Source organism: Myotis nattereri (genome assembly GCF_964212035.1).
Source record: "Myotis nattereri genome assembly, chromosome: 13".
NCBI lineage: Eukaryota > Metazoa > Chordata > Mammalia > Chiroptera > Vespertilionidae > Myotis > Myotis nattereri.
The window spans coordinates 5368134-5389589 of NC_138088.1; the positions used below are offsets into that span (position 1 = coordinate 5368134).

The window sequence follows — 21456 nt, forward strand, 5'->3', positions numbered from 1 at the left end:
GCGTTAACTGGCTACCGCTCTTCAGGACAGGGCAGGGCAGGGACTCCTGACCAAGGCGAGGAAGCATGGCGACTGGGTGAGGTGCCTCTCCGGGCAGCTCCTGGGAGACAGCTATGAGGGACCTGCTGGCCTCGGTCAGGTCTGAGGTGTCTGACGGCGATGAGCTGGGGGAGTGCTTAGCGTTGAGGACGCCCTGGGCTGTGGAGGACGCTCCCACAGGAGAGCGGGGCTGGGGGTCGGACGCTGCACTAGCTCACCTCCTCTGTCATCTAAAATTATTTCGAACTATAAGCTACACCATCTTTTAAGGTCCTTCACTGTGGTTACAGGTACATTTATACAAGCAGGTCCACTTCCTATTTATATATTCCTGAGGGTGACTTTTTTCTTCTCTCTGAGAAAAGCAGCACTTATGGTAAAAACGGCACTTGGATTGCAGAGGAGCCATGAGGGGACTGGGCAGGTAGGAGAGCTGCTCCAGGGCTGGTGAGCAGGCTGAGCGCCCCCGCCCGGGCACAGCACCAGGACTTACCGCGGGCTTCGGGTCAACAAGGGGCCTCTGGACCTGAAGTGTGTGCAAGGCTTGGGGACAAGGACCCAGCACTGATTGACTCACCAGGGCGTCTCTCCTTTGTGGCTTCAGCAGCTTCAGCTTGTGGGTCGTGGCGGCTGTGGGAGCTGTGGGAGTGAGTCAGCGGTTCAGCTTGTGATTCCTCCCGGGCTCTCCTCACCCACACACCGTGAGCATCACAGATGTACCCAGTGGACTCTCCTGGACTCCTCCCACCCCCATGGAGAACTCCGGGTTGGGATCAGGGTTTCCGTGGGTGGCCCTTCTAGGCTTTGGACATGTCAGTCTCTCCCCTCAGCTGGTTCCATAAAACACTGCCCTCTCCAGAGAGGTCGGGTGTACAGGTGAGAAAGAGGAGGAGCAGGCACAGGCGGCGCTGGTACCTGCCCCGCGGTCCTAGCTGCACACTGAGGCTGACAGCAGCGACCTCTGACCCTCACAGCAGCTCTCATTGGTCACCAGGGAGGGTGGAAACTGAGAAAGAAACGGAGGCCTTCCCCAAGGTCATGTAACTAGTTTATGGATGGTTTGGGACTTGAACCTGGCCTTGAAAGCCAGACATCCCTCACTTCAAAGCCAGGCTCCACTACTTGGCTCTCTGGGCTCACTTCCACCTTTCTTCAGGGAGGGCGCTCTTACGCTGACTGACTGGGACATCACAGCGGCTCACTGTCCAGTCACCGCAGGGCTCTCTGCCCCCTTCCCCCCATATCCTCACTCTCTATGCCTCGCAGGCGCCATGCCCTTCTGCCTCTCCGCTTCCCTGTGACTGCTCAGCCCCAGCCCAGGGCTCCACGTGTCCTTAGGGAACACCCTGGGACCCCCAGCTGAGGGACAAAATGTTTCCAGGGCATCCCTGGAGATGAGCTGGGGGATCCTAGTACTTCCAACTATATTTCCAATTCTTTGAAGTATGAACTTCTCTTGAATTGGCCACAGTTATTTTCTCTCCTCCAGAAATACCCACCCACGCTCCTCATTTATGTTCCTCTAAGTCACAACTGGAATCAAAGAATAACCTTCCTTTTATTCTCAGAACAAATCCAAATAAGTTATATACCTGGCTTGCCTCTTTAGAACAATCAAAGGGCCTCTTTCCCTTGATGAACCCCCTCTTGCCCCTCCCCTCTATGTGCAGAGCATGCTGGTAGTTGAAAGTGAAATCCACTGTGGAATCCATCTGTGGATGTTAACCTCCCCCTCCCAGCTAAAGCCATGCTGGCCCAATGGACTCCCCCCACCCACCTCAGGGATGGGGCTCGGTTGTGACCAGAATCTCGGTGGGGTTCTCTGGACCGTATGATCACAGATGCCATGTTCCCCACCGTCTCCTCTCCCTGTCCTGCTCCCACGTCACAGCGGGCCCACTGCTGGACCAGCCGCGGTGCTTTCTGGTGGGAGGCACAGCGGCTTCCTACCTTTGGCAGGGACTTCGGGAGGAACGTCAGCCTTCTCCTTCCGCCTCTTGCCCTTCTTGGGCTGCAAGGGGGCCAAGCTGGTCACGCTGGTGACAGTCTCCCCTGAGCTGCAGGAGAAAAGGGTCCTGGTGAAGGCAGCTTGTTCCAAGGAAAGGGGAAGGAAGCAACAGTGTCCAAGGCTCCCTGTGTCCTTTGTATCCCGTGGACCTCACACTGAACTGGGATTGGTGCTCTTTGCTCATCTCCAGGGATGTCTGGAGGTCGGCACTGACCCTGGGCTGAGATGGGACAATGAGATGAGCTAGTTAGTGACAATGTGTTGTTCAAAGTTCAAAAGGCCCTGGAGACATCAGGGCCAACTGTCTACACTGCCTAGGGGTGTACAGCTCGATGGTTTACACCCGGTTCCACGGGCTGCGCAGTCTGGCTTGGCTACATCACCAGTCGGGTGTGAAGATACCACTGGAACTTCTGCTTGAGTTCCCCTGAAGCTAGGACGCCCTGCACATAGCTGTGTGGTTCACAAGTGCAAACCCTAGCAGCTCCTGTGCAAGTGAGCAGGACCCTGGGAGTGGCCCTGGGAGTCCCGAGGGTCCATCGCTGTCCATGCTCGCTCTGCTTCTGCCACCCTACCCTCAGGAGGCTACGTGAGGTCACCCCACGTGCTGTCTTCAATCGCGGCGCTTCAGCTCCTTTCCCGGGTCCCCCAAAGTGACGGGGCTGATGAGCTACTAACATCGTCACTCAGGGAAAGGCACTTAGCACCCGTCATCTTGGTTTTCTTAATGGTTTTCTTACCGGTAATGTAAGGAAACCAAGGTTACGCAGTAAGTAAACCAAGATGACAGATGCTAAGTGACTTTCCCCAAGTGACGATGTTAGTAAGCAGCCAACCGAAAGCTGCGAACAGACTGTCCTGACGCGAAATCTGTTCCTGATGCTGCAGGTGGGGTGGGGTCCACATGCTTTCTGCAATGGCCGTCAGTCTTATTCCAAATGCATCCTATTGGCTCTCGCACCCAGAGGGCAGCCCCTTGTAGAAGCTCTGTCTTTGGTTGCGTTGCCCAGCCAGGGAGGCACAGTCACTATGACAGGCTCTCTTCCTAATAAAGAATTTCTAGAAGTCCGTAAGAATATGGCCAACTGCTAATAATCAAAATGAATGAAGGTGGTAAATAGCTTCAGAGGTAAGAGGAAAGGCTCTTACATGAAAACAGGCTAAAACTTGTGCAAGGGCCTGGCTGCGTGGCTCAGTGGTGAGCATCGGCCTATGGACCAGGACATCACCATTCTGTTCCTGGTCAGGGCACATGCCCGGGTTGTGGGCTCTACCCCCAGTGTGGGGTGTGCAAGAGGCAGCTGGTCAATGATTCTCTCACATCCCTGATGTTTCTATCTCTCTCCCTTCCTCTCTGAAATCAATAAAAATACATTTTTAAAAAATAAAAATAAAACTCATGAAAGGAACCCAAATGAAAACATAGTGCACTTCCTTGCTCCACATATCAGAAGAGCAAACATCAAATTTAAGGCAAAGCCGTTTCTGGCAAGGGTGTAGGAGTCAGGTGCTCAGAAGCACAGCTGGTGCGAGTGTAAACCCTTCCTGGGGGGAAACACTTAGAAGTCAGAATAACATGGACTATCAGGTTTACAGAGGCTTCCACTTTTCTTTTTTTTTAAGTATATGTATTTTTTTTTTATTTCAGAGAGGAAGAAAGATGGAGAGATAGAAACATCAATGATGAGAGAGAATCATTGACTGGCTGCCTCCTGCACACCCCCAATGGGGGATCGAGCCCACAACCTGGGCATGTGCTTGGGACCCTTCAGTCTGCAGGCCGACGCTCTGTCTGCTGAGCAAACCAGCTAGGGCAAGGCTTCTACTTTTTGACCTGGCAATTTCACCTCCAGGAATTTATTCTCTGGCTATTCTTGCACATGTATGAAAATGTATGTATGAGGCATTACAGTCCTGTTGGTAACAGCAACAGACTGAAAACAATCCACTGCCCCTCAGCGGGGGATTGGCTGAGGAACGTGGGGACTCCACAGATCCACACCTGGAGTCCTCTGTGGCTGTACGGAGGAATGAAGACGAGATTGTGCATTGATAAGAAAAGATACAATGCTAAGTGAAAAAATCTAGGTGCTAGAAAATGTGTAAAATGTGATACTTTTTTAATAAAAATAGGGGACAATAAGAATATCTGTATTTCCATATGCATACATAAAGACACTCTGCAAGTATTCATATGGTTCCTTAGAATGGGGTGCTGAGGAATAAACAGAAGCAGGATAGGGAGAGGAACCACTATATATATACATATACTAGAGGCTCGATGCATGAAATTCATACAAGGGGTTCGGCCCTCACAGCTACAGTTTCGCCTGGAAGGATGTCCAGTCTAATTAGCATATTATGCTTTTATTATTATAGACTAGAGGCTCGGTGCATGAAATTCATGCATGGAGGAGGGGGTCCCTCAGCCCGGCCTGCACCCTCTTGCAATCCAAGACCCCTCGGAGGATGTCCGACTGCCAAATCCCCGTGGGATTGGACCTAAACTGGCAGTTGGACATCCCTCTCACAATCTGGGACTGCTGGCTCCTAACCACTTGTCTGCCTACCTGCCTGATCACCCCTAACTGCTCACCTGCCTTCCTGATCAACCCAAACCGCCTCTACCTCAGCCCCCACTGCAGCAGCTTCATCCGGAAAGACATCTGGATTGATGTCCGTAAGGTCGTCCAGCTGTCTGGTCTACTTAGCATATTATGCTTTTATTATTATAGATACTTTTAAAAACTTTAACGTTTTCCCTGGCTGATATGCCTCAGGGGGTCAGGCATTTCTATTATAAGTTAATACATGTTTATGTTTTATTTTATTTATTTATGTATTTATTTGTTTTTTAGAAAGGGTGAAGGGAGGAGAGACAGAGAGAGAGAGACACATTGATGTGAGAGAGACACATCAATTAGTTGCTTCCTCCATGTGCCCCAACCAAGGGTGGGAATCGAGCCTGCAACAGAGGTACATGCCCTTGACTGGGATCGAACCTGGGACCCTTCAGTCTGTGGGCTGATGCTCTATCCTCTGAGCCAAACCAGCTAGGTATGTTCATGTTTTAAAATGGTAATTACAGGCATGGAGAAAAAAGAAAATAAGTCTACCAGAGCCAAAACACAACCTGCACAAATACCCAACACAAACCTTTATTTCCAGTCTTTTCCTCTTGTGTTTTTCTTGTAGACTTCATTTAAAATACACACACACACCACATTATTGATTTCAGAGAGGAAGGGAGAGGAAAAAAGAGATAGAAACATCATGATGAGAGATAATCATTGATTAGCCGCCTCCTGCATGCCCCCTACTGGGGATTGAGCCCACAACCTGGGCATGTGCCCTGACCAGGAATGGAACGGTGACGTCCTGGTTCATAGGTCAATACTCAACCACTGAGGAACACCAGCTGGGCTATAGACTTCATTCTTCAGAGAAGTTTTAGGTTCATAGCAAAATTGAGGGGAACATACAGAGATTTCCCCATACCCTTGCCCCCTCCCCCGGATGCATAGCCTCTTCCCTGTTATCAGTATCCCCTACCCAAGTGGTACATTTGTTATCAGTGATAAGACTACACTGACACATCATTATTACCCAAAGTACACAATTTACCTTAGGGTTCATTCTTGGTGCTGTACATCTTATGCGTTTAGATGAATAGTGTAATGTGTCCACTGTAGTGGCCTACAGAACAATTTCAGTGCCATAGAAACCCTCTGAGCTCCACCTCTTCCTCCCTCCCACCCCTCAACTCCTGCCAACCGCTGGTCTATTTATTCGCTCCGTAGTTTTGCCTTTTCCAGAAGGTCGTGTGGTTGGCATCCTACAGTATGTACCCTTTTCAGATGGGCTTCTTTCACTTCGTTGCATGCCTTTAAATTTCCTTCATGTTGTTTCCTGGCTTGATAGCTCACTTCCTTTTAGCCCTGAAAAATATCCCATGATCTGGATGTACTGGGCTTACTTATCCACTCACCTACTGAAGGGCATCGCGGCTGCTTCCGAGTTTTGGCAAGTAAGGACAGAGCTACCATAAACATCATGCTCAGGTTTCTGGGTAGACGTAAGCTCTCAAACCTTCCTTGGTTTTTATACACCATTTTTTTATCATATTCTATTTCAATTTTGCACCCTTTTTTTTATTTATTCTACATCTCTTTTACTGTTACACCCTCATACTATTCAATTGAGAAGATATAGTATAGTTTACTTAGCCATCCCGACTTATAAACTTCTAATTTGTTTCCCAGTTTGATATCTGTATATATAAAACCCTAATATGCAAATAGACCAAACAGCAGAACCACTGAACAACCAACCAAACAAACAACTGGTCACTATGACATGAGCTGACCACCAGGGGGCACACGCAGAACATGGCAGGCGTTGTCTGCAGCGGGATGGTGAAGCAGGTGAGCAGGGGTGCCAGTCCAAGGTGGGTCACCGGTCGCTGTCATCAAGGCGAGCCTCTGGTGGTTACTGAAAATTCTTTGCTCCCACCCGCCGCAATCCCACCCAGCGCTCACACCTGCTGCCAGCCCAGCCCCACTTGCACCTCCTGCTGGCGCCCAGTGCCAGGCCCCATCTCTCGGTGCTGTCAGTGAGTGCGAGCAGTGGCAGCGGAAGCAGGAGCGGGGCTGCCAGCAGAGAGGGGACCTGGGGCTGCGGCGGGAGGGGCCTGGCGAGTGCAAGGAGGATGGGCTGAGACCCAACCCTGTGCCCATTGCAGCCTCGCGGCCCACAGTTCCTTTCAAGGTGCACAAATTCATGCACTGGGCCCCTAAGTATAAATTATAATGTCATAAATGTATGTGTGCCAATTCTTTTCCATTCCTACATTTGTTTTTAGGTTGGATTCTTAGAACTGGAAGTACCAGTTACACAGACCATTTTCAAGGATATTTAATGCCCACTGTCAATATGATCTGTGACAAATTGGTTCTACTGTATAGCCACTCTGTCAACAGATGTTTTCATCCTACTTAACAACAGGTTTATCAGTTTAAAAATTACTCATTTAATGAAGAAAAATGGGATCCCCTTTCCCTTGCATTTCTGATTGCTAGTGAGGATGGCACTCGCCGGCTGGCTGGCTGTCTCATTAGGAGGGCTGTGTGGACGTCTGCTTGTTGGTCAGGACCTGCGTGCTTCTCACAGACGTTCACGCACCTTCTCACCAGTCTGACATGACTGCCCCAGGCGTTTCCCCCAATGCCCTTTCCATTTTGCCTTTTTATTCAGCACAGTATTTTTCTTTTTTGCTAAAACCATTCAATATTTTCTTTTTGTCTCTCACCTCGGAGGTTGCATCTTCCCCCCGCTGCACCTCACACCCCGCAGAATCAAGTTAACAGTCCCTTCCTCTTCTCTTCTCTCGGGGACAATGCCTTAGCTCATTAATAAAATGTGACGACTCTGCACATCACTGATGGAACTTGGCCCTCGTGCCAGGGCTCGAGTGAATGGGAAGGATCTGCTCTGTCATCGCCAGTTTCCTCCAAAACCACACTGACTAGGCCTCATTCTAATTCATGTTGCAGTAACGGAAACTCAGCTGCACTCGGCAATATTCCCTTGGGTCTTACATCTCCCACTGAGCCAGCAAGGCTGGTGGGCATGTGTGACTAAGAGCCCACTTTATGATCCACTTGCAGAAAGTTATTCTGTATCTTGGTTGGAGGAGGACTGTATTTTGTCTCTGACTCAAGGGAGAGAGCCAGTCAAACCAAAGCACCAGGACTCGGGCTGGAGGCCCCGATGGCGCTGGAGAGCTGTGCGATGAAGGGAAGTGTGATTTGCAGGAACAGGGCGGTCTTTCTGGCTCCATCAAGGGTGGGGCCCTTGTGACACGTGCAAGGTTCCTGCCCAGCGGCTTCTCATGGGAGCCTCTGTCCCACCTCTGCTTCATGGCACACGGAGGCCAGGCTTAGTAAATGGGCCCCGGACCAGTGGCAGAGGGTTGGCCCTGGGCAAGTCCCTCACTTCCCCGAGCCTCATCCCACCACCTTGCTACCCTTCTCACAGGGTTGTCGTGAAGGTCAGATGAGATAGTGGGGCCTAAACTAGGTGGGGCATGAAATGAAATGCCAGATAGCATGACCCTAATCTCTATCGTGTGGGTACAGGGTGGGCAGGGCACTTCCTGGCACTGCCCAGGAGAATGGTGTTGTTATCTGAGTATCTGGTGGTGGCATGTCTTGGCCCTGAGGGAAGGGCATGCCCTCCGCTGGCCCAGAACAGGGGTGCCACACCAGTACCAGGGCCGGGCAGAGCAGGCAGGCAGGGAAGGAGGGAGAGGCTGCACGCTGAGCAAGAACGCTGCCCCGACACCAGGTAAAGCAGGCACCCTTGACCTTGCCAGGTGTTGACCAGATTGTGAGCAACCACGTTCTGCACGAGCTGAAGTTGACAACAGCTATGTCTGTCGTTACCCCACACAGGCACTGTGAAAAGAACCCGGCGTCCAAGCCCCTGACCCCGACGGGGAAGTCAGCCTCAGGCCTGGACAGGAGGCGTGGGACCTGCAGGTCGGCCTGCCTCATGGCCCTGAGCAAGGACTCTGGGCCCAGGCCAGACAACAGAGCACAAGGAAACTGGGGCAGCCAGATGGTAATCAGGTCAGGTCCGCAGTGTCCGAGCCACGCTTAACGCAGCTCCCTACGGAGAAGGTACCGGAAGGCGATGCCAGCACCCACTGGATTTTAAGTTGGTATTAAATTTGGGTAGGGAGCTCCTGGGACTCTTACAGCTGTTCTCACCCCTGCCAGGGGGGAGGAGAGGGAGCCCACCTGAGTGCCGGGGTCTGGGGGGAGGGGCTGTGGCTGGGGCCCGGCCCGAGAGTGGACAGCAGGGGAGGGCAGCACGTTCCTGTCCTGGAATTGTCTGGAAGAAGGGGTGCCAGTGCCCAAATGGAGGCGGGCAAGGAAGGGCCCACCTTGTCCCTAGAGCTCAGGGCTAGGGAGCAGGAAAAGCAAGTGAGACAACATAAACCGAGCTGCCCTAGGAAAGAAACCATAGTCCGGCCACAACCCCGTCCTACCTGGAGGTGAGAGGCTTCACGCTGAGCCACAGAGCTGCACCCTGGCCTGGGTCAGCGCGGCCTCACTCCCTCGGGTCGTCCTCACTCCCTCGAGGTCGGGTGGCCTGGGCTGCAGCAGCTGCTCTCGGAGGGGCCCTGGCATCTAACCATCGCCCCTTTAGTCCAGGGCAATCTCTTGCCTCAGCATGGCACTGAGTCAAAGCTGCCGCGAGGGCTGTTTAACCTCCTTGCTGCTGAGTGAGTGGGCGCTCCTCGTCCCTGGCACAGCGCCTGTCCTGGGCTGCAGAAGGGTGTGGTCTGACCGGACGCTGGGGATGCCATGGGATGCCCGTGGGGAGCTGAGTGGGGCTGAGGAAGGTGGTCCTTCCAGCATCCATCCAGGCCAGTGTCCCGGACCTCCTCCGCCTGATCCTGGGACTCGACAGAGGCCTTGAAAGTTGTTAGATGGTCCCGTTTACCTTCAGAAGCGCCCACACGCCTCCTTCCCTCCCGCCTGCACGTCCAGGTCTCACCGAGAGCCCTGACCCACATCCCGGCGGACGGGTGCCTTCCGTTCCTTTCTAAGCTCACTGTGCTCCCTTTGCCAAGGCTGCATGCAGCTGGCTCACTACCGCACGACCTTGAACCCTGCACCAGAAAGGGCAGACTCTGCAAGGAGGAAAGCTGGTCTCAGCAACTATGGTTTTAACTCACTGGCATCAACAATAACAGGTCCCCCCACCCCAGGTCTGCTGACACTGACCAAGGCCAAGGACTCATGCGAACACGGCAGATTTCCTGGCATCGCGCAGGCTCCAGGGCTCCCCCTGCCTCGGGAATACACGAGGCCAACCGATGCCACTGGCCAGGAGCGGCTTAAAGTGGCAGAACCTCACGTTCCAGGTGGATGCACGGTGCCAGTCACTCCTGGTGACGCCCTGAGATGTGTCTGATACACAGTGAGCATTTAATGGCCATCACCTATTGTTATCTTACCAATATTATTATTATCATTATTCTGGAATCTTCTCTGAGTCCTTGAATGCGGAGCCAGACACAGGCAGCTCTCTGCACTGAGCCAAAGCTGAGCCGGTATACCCAGAAAGGACCAGCAGACTTTGGGGGTCACAATGCATTTCCTGCTGCTCCAGCCTCTGACCTTTTTTTTTTAGAGAGAAAGGAAGGGAATGGGATAGTGAGATAGAAACATGGATGAGAGAGAAACATCACTGGCTGCCTCCTGCACGCCCCCTACTGGGATTGAGCCCACCACCGGGGCATGTGCCCTAACCAGGAATCAAACCACCAAGCCACATGGGCCGGGCCAACCTCTGACCCTTCTGAACAGCATCACAATAAAAGCTGCTCCGCTGTGAGGGGTCGCCAAGTTGTCTCCCTGCCCACAGCCTCCCGTGGCCTCATATCATGAAGGGTTTACATGCCCAAAGGTCCTGCTGGGCCTCCGGTTAGAGCTGTGCTGCGAGTCCCTGCCAGCTTCGGTATTCGGCACACGGGCTTCGGCATTCGGCACACGGGCTTCGGCATTCGGCACACGGGCTTCGCCAGGCTGGGTTTTGTGTGTGAATTTAAAGTCTCTGAGTGCTAGCTGGCACCGCAGGGAGGTGTTACTAACATCCCGTGGCTGCACACAGTGTCCTGGGCAGAAGAGTAAGGGCAGGGGGAGCTCACGGGTTACCTGCAGAATCTACCCTGACCCACAGGATTGAGGCCTCATGTCTTGGTGGTTGGAAACCACCCCAGCTCAGCACAACCTGACCCTCTAGACCAGGGGTGGGCAAACTTTTTGACTCGAGGGCCACAATGGGTTCTTAAGCAGGACCGGAGGGCCGGAACAAAAGCATGGATGGAGTGTTTGTGTGAACTAATATAAATTCAAAGTAAACATCATTACATAAAAGGGTACGGTCTTTTTTTTCAATAGTTTTATTCATTTCAAACGGGCCGGATCCGGCCCGCGGGCCGTAGTTTGCCCACGGCTGCTCTAGACAGACGTAACAGTGAGGGAGGCGATGACTCTGAGGCTGGGGGTGCATGGACCCGCCGCCTTTCCCCTTAGCGGGCAGGCCCAGCCTAAGGACACATTGGCACCGGGACAGCACCGCCTGGGAAAGAGCCAGGAATGGAAGCCGCCCTGGCCACCCATGGCAGCGCCCAGGTAAGCAGCTCCCCTTCCTAAGGGAGACCTGCTAACTGTCTCCTGGAGTCCAAGGGTAGAAGTGGGCAGAGGACCAGCCGTTTCTCCAGGTCGGCATTGCACGGGCTCTCTGGGGAGAGAGTCTGCGCCCTGCAGGCTCTGAGAGGAAGGAGAGAAATCCCTGACACCTCCGGTGTCCGGTGTCCAGTGCCCGGAGTGCAGGTGTGGCCACCGGGAGCCCCTGAGGCATCGGCCACAGCTGGGCCCCTCGCCGAGGCCTCAGGGCAGTCCTGCGGGAGAGACTAGGCCAGTTGGGGCCTGTTTGTGGAGGGGAGACATCCCAGAGAAGCTGCGGGGGGCATGGCACAAACCGACAGCAAATCCAGGTGAGTGTTCACTATGTTACAGCAGACGAGCGACCAGGCCCACAGGCCCGTCCTCCCCGCCTGGCCCCCTTGGGGCAGGGGAAGAAGAATGCTGAGCTGGGTGGGGTGGGGACAAGACGGCATCAGTGATGTCAGGGAAGCAGGAGACAGGCCTGGAGACACATGCCTCATCTGCTGACCTGTGCTCGCCCCGCCACCTGGCTGCTCCGGGGAATGTGGACAGAGGGAAGCAATCAGCACACATGCAGGTGAAAACAACCCAACAACAGCCACACCATGGCGGGGAGTCTGCAAATCACTGTGACCAGAGCCCATCAGGCTTTCAAAGTCCGGGATGCAGGGCGCTGGCAGCCCTCCCTCTCCCTCCACAGCCGCACCGACACCCACACCCACACCCACACCCACAGCCGCGCCCTTCCCGCCCTTCCCGCTGCTCCTTGCACTGCCCGACTTCCCGCAGCATCTCCTCCTGGCTCATGTGTGTGATGACTCACAGGAGCTCCAAGCTTCCACGCACACCTGGGACTGCATCAGCTCTGCGGCCAGGTGACCTGGGTGGGCATGCCGGCTGCCCCACGCTTCCCTGGGAGGGCACCTCAGCATCATCCACTCTCATGTCAGTTTTCATCTATCGAACGGGTCCGTCCCAGCACCCACTCACGGGCTTGCACATGTTCGTGCTCAGCCCTGTGGCCCGAACGTGGATGGAATAAAAGTGAGGCTTGGTTACTGTTGTTAATATGACTCCAGCCCTGGACACCCGGCCCTGCCGCCCTCCTGCCTCTCCTCCCTGCTGCTCTGCCCGAACCTCCAGGCTCCTCACTCCCAGGAACCACATCCCTCCAGCCCGGCCTTTTCCCTGCTCTGCTTCTCTCCCTGCTTCTGCGTCTGCCCGCGCCAGTCCTCTTCTCCTGGGACACTCATCCTCATGCTGGGCCTGCAGCTCACCTCCAGCAAGCCTCCCCTCCAACCCCCAGATCCCAAGGCCATTAGGAGCACCTCCTCTGGGTGCCGGTGACAGCTCTGTGGGCCTCCCAAGGTGCTGCCATGATGTTGCCTCTCTGGGTCTCCCCTTTGGCACAGACCTCAAGGGCATGGGCCGTGTTATTTCGTCCTTGCTCTACGGGCCTTACAAGCATCCTGTGTAGAAGACTCACTCATAAGTATTGACTGAATAATAACAGAGCCATCTGCATGGATCTCACCATTCACCAGGCACTAACTCATTTAATCTTGACAACAGCGCTATGTGCTAAGGCAGTGGTCAGCAAACTGCGGCTCATGAGCCACATGTGGCTCTTTGGCCCCTTGAGTGTGGCTCTTCCACAAAATACCACGTGCGGGCGTGCACGTACAGTGCGATTGAAACTTCGTAGCCCATGCGCAGAAGTCGGTCTCTCTGATAGAGGAAACAAGTGTACAAGATGAGTGTGGATGGGAGAGCTGGGAGGGGTCAACCTCAGCGAATGTACCTCAATCAGACTGAGGACGTTTTCAGCACAGGCCAGCTTAGGAGTACCCTAATCAAGTTAATAACAATGTACCTACCTATATAGTTTAAGTTTAAAAAATTTGGCTCTCAAAAGAAATTTCAATTGTTGTACTCTTGATATTTGGCTCTGTTGACTAATGCCCGACCACTGTGCTGGGGCATCATCGTCCCATCTTATCAGAGAAACGGACAAACTGCTCAAAGGCACACAGCAACCAGTGGCAGCGCCGGACTCAGCGCAGGCAGCCCGGCCCCAGAGCCTGGAGCCACCACGGAGGATGCCTCTCAGAGAAGGAGTGAGTGTGACACTATGCTACTCAATGTTACACCAGAGAGCGGGGAGTTACACATCTGCCTGCAGGGCACATCACTTTGGATTCTTTTTGACACTGTAAGTCTGCTTTCATTCTAAGATCCTGAGTGAATCATGTATTAATTAGATCCCATACTTCGATTGTTGGGGTATGTTTAAAAATATGCGGTGGTTCAGAAAAGCCTACAGAATGCTTCCAACTAAGCTCGAAAGCAGAGAAGCTGTACTGTGGCTTACCCAACACAGAGTCTGTGCCGCCTGTGTGTGAGAAAGTGCACACCGGAAGCCTGCAGAAGGCTTGCCTCCCTTCAGCTGTAGCTGCCATCAGCACAGGTAACATCCTGTAATTTCTCCCACTTGCAAATACTTTGTCATCTCAAGCCCATAAGAAGAGGTCAAATTCAGGGTCAGGAGATGCCCCAGCTGGGAACCGCCTGGCTTGCACATGACCTGCAGGAAGGAAGGCATCTGAGCCCAGTGGTGTGTGGTGGGTGGGGACCCTCGCAGCTGCAGCACGTGGTGCATTGGTTACAGCTGCTTTGCTGGGCGGCTGAGAGCGTCACAGGCCGCTGCTCAGAGCTGTTTCCCGGAGGCGGTGTCCGCCTGGGCCGGCTCTGCTCTGGGACACTGGGCCGTGGGAAAAAGCACCTCCAGGCCAATTTCCCACTTCATGGGTGACACACTCAGGATGAGACTTGTTTGCTTTCCATTGACTTCTCTCAACAAGCCATGGAATTCTCTAGAGCAGTGGTTCTCAACCTTCTGGCCCTTTAAATACAGTTCCTCATGTTGTGACCCAACCATAAAATTATTTTTGTTGCTTCTTCATAACTGTAATGTTGCTACTGTTATGAAACGTCATGTAAATATCTGATATGCAGGATGGTCTTAGGTGACCCCTGTGAAAGGGTCGTTCGACCGCCAAAGGGGTCGCGACCCACAGGTTGAGAACCGCTGCCCTAGAGCCTCAGGTTCCCGCCCAGGCACTTGACAAGGCCCACCAGAGACTGCAGGCTCCAGCCAGCATGCGGCCCTTCCCGAGGGTCCCTCCCGGGCGCTGGCCCTGGCCCTGTGCTCTCTGCCATTCTCCCTTCGGTTAGAGGACCGAGAGGACATTTGTCTGGATCAAACCTTGAGATGCCAGGGTCCCCGCTGCCCACTGCCACAGCTCCGATGGTGGGGCCAGGATCTGGAGCCGCGGCCGGACAGGGATGGGAGCACACAGCCGAGGCACAGCCTGACTGTCACCAGTGAGGTACCGTGACAAGGGCCTGGGCTGCATCTAGTCCAATCGGCATGAGGTTCTGATCAGGTTCTAATCTGCACAGACAATGGAAGTCAGTAGCCCATGTCCAGGTTTGCGGGAGCAGGCTGGCCCCTCCAGGGTTCAGGGGAGCAGTGGAGTACAGGCAGGCTTTCCAGAGGCAGGTAGGCCAGCGGGCTGGCCCAACAGAAGGCAGATCCACGGGGAGAGCTCAACTCAGGCCCCAACCAGTCCTGCTGGCGGCACCAGCTGGTCGAGGGGACGGCGTATAAGGACTGCGCTCAGACCTGACCTCTCTAGGGCTGGAGGAGATGAAACCCCAACGCCTGCAGGCTGGGATGATGCCCTCGCCTGTACTTCCAGCCTCGGTCAGCACCAGCTCAGAACGGGGCAGGTGAAGGAGAAGGCCTGGGAGGGGAGGGGAACAGCCCCAGCCCCTGGCACCGTGTGCTAATGTGGAAACCCAGACAGCGATCTCAGCATCCCCAGGAACGCTGCCGGCTGCTCTCCAGCCTCTGGCCACCCAGCCACAACCCCCACATCTCCAAGGCCGGTCCCGGAGGCCCGATGGGGCATATGCTCAAAAAGAAACATGTAGCTTTCTTGAGGTATAATTTACTTACCATAAAGTTGACTGATTATAAGTGTACAATTCAATAATTTTAGTGTACTTATAAAGTTGTGCAATCATCACTACAATACAGGCCCTTCGGTCATCCCCCAAAAGTGCCCTCTAATTTACAGTTAATCCTTATTCCTACTTTCAACGCTAAGCAACTACTAATCTATTTTCTGTCTCCACAGGGTTACCTTTCTGGACATTTCAAACAAACAGAATCTTTTTGCACTTGAATTCTCTCACTTAGTAATGTTTTTAAGGCCCATGCATGTTGTAGCATACATCAGCAGTTGTTCCTTTTTTTTTTTTTTTTTTTTATCAAATGGCATTTCATTGGATGAATGTACTAAATTCTGTTTACCTATACATCAGTGGATTAATATATTTAGGTTTTCGCAGCTTCAGTTACTATGAATACAGCAGCTATGAACAACCGCATACATGCCTTTTTGTAGACATGTATGCCCTTTTGCTTTCCTTTCTCTTGGGGTAGATTCCTACGAGTGGAATTGCTAGGTCATATGGTAAGTTTATGCTTACTGTTTTATGAAACCACCAAACAGTTTTTCAAGTGGCTACACCACTCACCATTCCCACCAGCAGCCTACAGGGTCCCAGCCTTCCCCATCCCTGCCAAGACTCGACGCCGCTGTCTTTTCTACGACAGCTATTGCAAGGGGTGCGTAGTGGCATCATCACATGAGGTCTGGTTTGCATTTCTCTGATGGCTAATGATACTGAACATATTTTCACAAACTTGTTAGTCATTTGTATACACTCTTTAGGAAAATATCTATGCGAATCTTTTTGTCCATTTTTAATTGTATTTACCGTCTTCTTATTGAGTTGTGAAGAGTGCTTTATCCATTTTCCCCACACCATCTGCTTTCTCAAGTTTTCTGAAGGAGTTTGGGAAGGACTGGCATTCGATTCTTCTGCAATACTTGATATACTTCACCAGTAAAGCACTGTGGGTCTGGGCTTCCCTTGGTTGGAAAGTTTTAGCTAACAAATCAATAACAATTCAATTTCTTGACTTATTACAGGTTTATTCAAAGTATAGCTCTTTTTAAATTGATTTTGGTAATTCGTGTCTTTGTAGGATTTTTTTTCATTTCACCTATGTTGTCTACTTTGTTAGAATAAACTTGTTCATAATATTTCCTTATGAGCCTTGAAATTTCTGTAGGGTCTAATTTGTTTTCCTTCCCAATTTTGGTAATTGGGGTTTTTTCTCTTCTTGCGCTCTCTCTCTCTCTCTCTCTCTCTCTCTCTCTTTCATGGACAGTCTAACTTAAGGTTTGTAAATTCTGTTGAATTTTTCAAAGAACCAACTTTTTTTTTTCCATTATATTTCTACTAGGAGCCCAGGGCACGAATTTTTGCACCGTGAAAGGAACTGTGGGCCGCAATGGGACGCAAGGCTGCGGTAGGCACAGGGGTGGGTCTCAGCCCATCTCTGAGCCCCCACCCAACCCTTCCACTGTGGCCCTCAGTCACCTGTCTGCCTGAAGCCCCGCTCCTGCCGTAGCCACTCCCACGTACTGATGGTGCCAGCCCCGCTCGCACCTGCTGAAGGCACGATGCGATTAGGGTCGATGCGATTGGGGTCAATGCGATTGGGGTCAGCGCTGTCTGTGGGTGCGAGCGGCAGCTGCTTCCCCGATTGCCCCTCAGGAGAAGCGGGAGGTGGAGAAGCCCTCAAGGGCAATCAGGGCTGGCAGCTGCTGCTTACACCCACTGATGGTGCTGAGCCATCGGGACTGGCTCCGGGCACCGGCAGCGGGTGCAAGCAGCAGCTCCAGTGCCAGCTGCAGGTATGAGTGGCAGCTGCTGGCCACAATCTCCCCTCAGGACAGGTGGAGAATCCCTGAGGGGTGATTGGGGCCAGCAGCTGCCACTCATACCCGCTGACAGTGCCGAGTGATCAGGGCCAGCACTGGGTGCCAGCAGCAGGTGTGAGCGGCAGCTTCGGCACTGGCAGCAGGTGCAACTGCCAGGTGGGACTGCTGCGCGTGGGAGCAAAGAATTTTCAGTTATCACCAGAGACTCACCCCGATGACAGCAACCAGCGTCCCGCCTTGGACTGGCACCCCCACTCACCTGCTCCACCATCCCACCACAGCCGATGCCTGCCATGTTTCGCACAAGCTCCCTGGTGGTCAGTGCACATCAAAGCGACCAGTTGTTTGGTTGTTCTGTCATTCAGTTTATTTGCAGCATATTAGCCTTGTATTATATAGGACTAGAGGCCCGGTGCACAAAAATTTGTGCACTCGGGGGGAAGGGGGGGTCCCTCAGCCTGGCCTGTGCCCTCTCGCAGTCTGGGACCCCTCAGGAGATAATGCCCTGCTGGCTTAGGCCTGCTCCCGGTTGGCAGAGGCAGGCCCAATCGCTAGGTGCAGCCCCTGGTCGGGCTCAGAACAGGGCCGATTGGGGAGTTGGGGCGCCGCCCCCTGTCATGCACAGAGCAGGGCAGATTGGGAGGTTGCGATGCCACCCTCAGTCACGCTCAGGGTAGGGCCGATTGGGGGGTTGGGGCACCGCCCCCTATCACACTCAAGGCAGGGTCAATGGGGAGGTTGCGGCGCCACCCCCTGTAGAGCACAGAGCTGGGCCAACCTGGGGGTTGGGGCGCTGCCCCCTGTCACACACAGAGCAGGGCCCATCAGGGGGATTGGGACTCCTTACCCTGTCACGCACAGAGCAGGGTCAATCAGGGGGTTGGGGAGCTCCCCCCGTCACGCAAAGAGCAGGGCCCATCAGGGGGTTGGGGAGCTCCCCCCTGTCACGCACAGAGCAGGGCCCATCAGGGGGTTGAGGAGCTCCCCCATCAGTCACAGAGCAGGGCCCATCAGGGGGTTGAGGAGCTCCCCCATCACTCACAGAGTAGGGCCGATAGGGGAGTTGGGGCACCGCCCCCTGTCACACACAGAGCAGGGCCGATCAGGGGGTTGGGGCGCCGCCACTGTCACACTCAGGGCAGGGCCGATGGGGATGTTATGACTCTACCCCATCACACACAGAGCAGGGCCCGTGGGGAGGGTAAGGGGGGTGGGGCGCCGCCCTCTATCACCCACAGAGCAGGACCGATCAGGGGGTTGGGGCGCTGCCACTCTCACACTCAGGGCAGGGCCAATGGGAAGGTTATGGCTCTACCCTGTCACACACAGAGCAGGGCCTGTGGGGGGAGAGGGTTGGGGCACCGCCCCCTGTCACACACAGAGCAGGGTGGATCAGGGGGTTGGGGTGCTGCCACTGTCACACTTAGGGCAGGGCCGATGGGGAGGTTATGGCTCTACCCGTCACACACAGAGCAGGGCCCATAGGGGGGGGGGGCGGGGGGGTTGGGGCGCCGTACCCTGTCACACACAGCAGGGCCGATCAGGGGGTTGGGGCACCGCACCCTGTCACACACAGAGCCACAGGGCAATCAGGGGGTTGGGGAGCTCCCCCCTATCAGGCACAGAGCAGGGCTGATCAGGGGGTTGGGGCGCTTCCCCTGTCAGGAACAGAGCAGGGCCGATAGGGAGGTTGTGGCCCCACCCCCTGTCACACACAGAGCTGCAGGGCGATCAGGGGGTTTGGGCGCTGCCCCCTGTCACATTGATCCCGGTGCCTGGAGGCCTCGCAGCTCCGCTGATCCTGGTGCTGGGAGGCATATTACCCTTTTACTATATAGTATAGAGGCCTGGTGCATGGGTGGGGGCCGGCTGGTTTGCCCTGAAGGGTGTCCTTGATCAGGGTGGGGGTCCCCACTGGGGTGCCTGGCCAGTCTGGGTGAGGGGATGATGGCTGTTTCAGCTGGTCACACACCCTTCAGGGTGGGGGTCCCCACTGGGGTGCCTGGCCAGTCTGGGTGAGGGGCTGATGGCTGTTTTCAGGCTGGTGGGTGACTGAAGCTCCCAACCGCTCCTTTTTTTCTTTTTCTTTTTTATTCTGGGCCAGCTTTAGCTCTGGTTCCAGCTCTGAGGCCTCTGCTGCTGAAAGCAGGTATCTGGTTTGTTTGTGTTCTATAATCGAAACTCTGTATCAACTCCAGCTCTGAGATCCCGGCTCACTGAAAGCAGGTTTTTGGGGTTTTGTTTAGCTTCTATATTTGTTACAATGTTTCAAACTGCAGGCTCAGAGGCCGGCAAGGCAGGCGGGGAACGTTGGAGTCCTCCGTCACTGAAGCAAGCAAGCCTCATGTTAGCTTCCAGCTGCCTGGCTGCCGTCCGCCATCTTGGATGGCAGTTAATTTGCATATCGCCCTGATTAGCCAATGGGAAGGGTACGGGTCATATGCTAATTACCATGTTTCTCTTTTATTAGATAGGATGTATGTGTGTGTTTTCCATATCATTGATTTCTGTGGGGGTTTTTCTCTTAATTGATGAGAGTATTAGAGATGACCCCCTCTAACTCCCCCCATTGCAACCTCCACCCCGTTCCCACACTGCCCTAGGCTTTCAACACCTTATTGTCTGTGTCCATAAGTAATGCATATGCATATAAGGTCTTTGGTTAATTTCTTCCCACCCCCTCTCCCCCTTTCCTCTGAGATTCATCAATCTGGTCACTGTTTCCATACCTCTGGTTCTATTTTATTCATCAGTTTATTTTGTTCATTAGTTTCCTTGTTCATTTATTTTTATTTTTAGATTCAATTGTTGATAGATATATATTTATTGGCTCCTTCTTCTTCTTCTCCTTCTTCTTCTTCTTCTTCTTCTTCTTCTTCTTCTTCTTCTTCTTCTTCAAGAATACTCTTCAACATTTCATGTAATACTGGTTTGGTGGTGATGAACTCCTTTGGCTTTTTCTTGTCTGTGAATCTCTTTATCTGACCTTCAATTCTAAATGACAGCTTTGCTGGGTAGAGTAATCTTGGTTGTAGGTCCTTGCTATTCATCACCTTGAATATTTCTTGCCACTCCCTTCTGGCCTGCAAACTTTCTGTTGAGAAATCAGCTGATAGTCCTTTGGGTGCTCCCTTGTAGGTAACTAACTACTTTTCTCTTGCTGCTTTTTAAATTATCTCTTTGTCTTTAACCCTTGGCATTTTAATAATGATGTGTCTTGGTGTGAGCCTCTTTGGGTTCCTCTTGTTTGGGACTCTCAGTGCTTCCTGGACTTATAAGTCTATTTATTTCACCAGGTATGGGAAGTTTTCTGTCATTATTACTTCAAATAGGTTTTCAATATCTTGCTCTCTCTCTTCTCCTTCTGCCACCCCCATAATGTTAAATGTTGGTGCGTTTGAAGTTGCCCCAGAGGGTCCTAACACTATTTTCATATTTTTTGATTCTTTTTTCTTTTTGCTCTTCTCATTGAATGTTTTTTGCTTTCTCACATTAAAAATCATTGATTTGAATCCCTGTAAATTATTCCTTATTTCAGTGTATGCTTACTTTCTGACTGGACCTTTTTCATGTCTTTGAAATTCTCACTATGATCCTTGAAAGTTTCACTAAGTCCCTGAAGCTCTCATGAAGATCCTTGAGCAACCTTATCAACCATGAGCAACCATGCTTTTGAACTCTGCATCCAGTAGTTTGCTTGCTTCCATTTCATTTAGTTCTTTTTGTGGAGATTTCTTCTGTTCTTTAATTTGTGAGGTGTCTCTTTGTCTCCGCATTTCTGTGCTTCCCTGCGTTTGTTTCTATATATTAGGTAGAAGTGTCTATGTCCATAGAAGTTTCTATGTCTCCTGGAATTGGTAGAGTGGCCTTGTGTAATAAGTGTCAGGTAGGGCCCTGTCGCTCAGCCTCCCCAGTCACCTGAGCTGGGCACTCTAGGTGAACACCTGTGTGGGCTGTATGCACAGTCTTGTTGTAGTTGATCCCTGATTGCTGTTGTTATCACTAGGAGGAATTGACCTCCAGGCCAACTGGTTGTGAGGAACAGCTGTGACTACAGTGGAAGAGCTGCTATGCAAGAGACACCCCTAGGGAACAGGACTTACTTCAGTGTGACTTTGGTGCTCACTGATTCTGCCCCTTGAATGTGTCATTTGTGGATGTGTAGAGTTGTAATCTGGCATGGTCTGAAACTGTCCACTGGGTGCACTGGCTTTGGGGCCTCCCAGGAGGTGCAAAGTCAGCCACTGCCTGAGACCACCCAGCAGGAGCTAAAGAGCAATCTGCAGATGGCTGCTACTTATATTTG

The 21456-nt window shown here is 52.8% G+C and overlaps 1 protein-coding gene across 2 annotated transcripts in view; it reads right to left on the reverse strand.

Annotated features, from left to right (window-relative positions):
• Positions 1–21456, reverse strand: part of VSTM4 (V-set and transmembrane domain containing 4) — a 103052-nt gene that overhangs the window by 24440 nt on the left and 57156 nt on the right. For both annotated transcript variants that reach the window (XM_081105198.1, XM_081105199.1), the window contains 2 exons: positions 1990–2096; positions 617–678 (listed from right to left, as the gene is read on the reverse strand). In XM_081105198.1, the coding sequence (XP_080961324.1) occupies positions 617–678; positions 1990–2096 (169 nt within the window). The remainder of the gene's footprint in view (positions 1–616; positions 679–1989; positions 2097–21456) is intronic.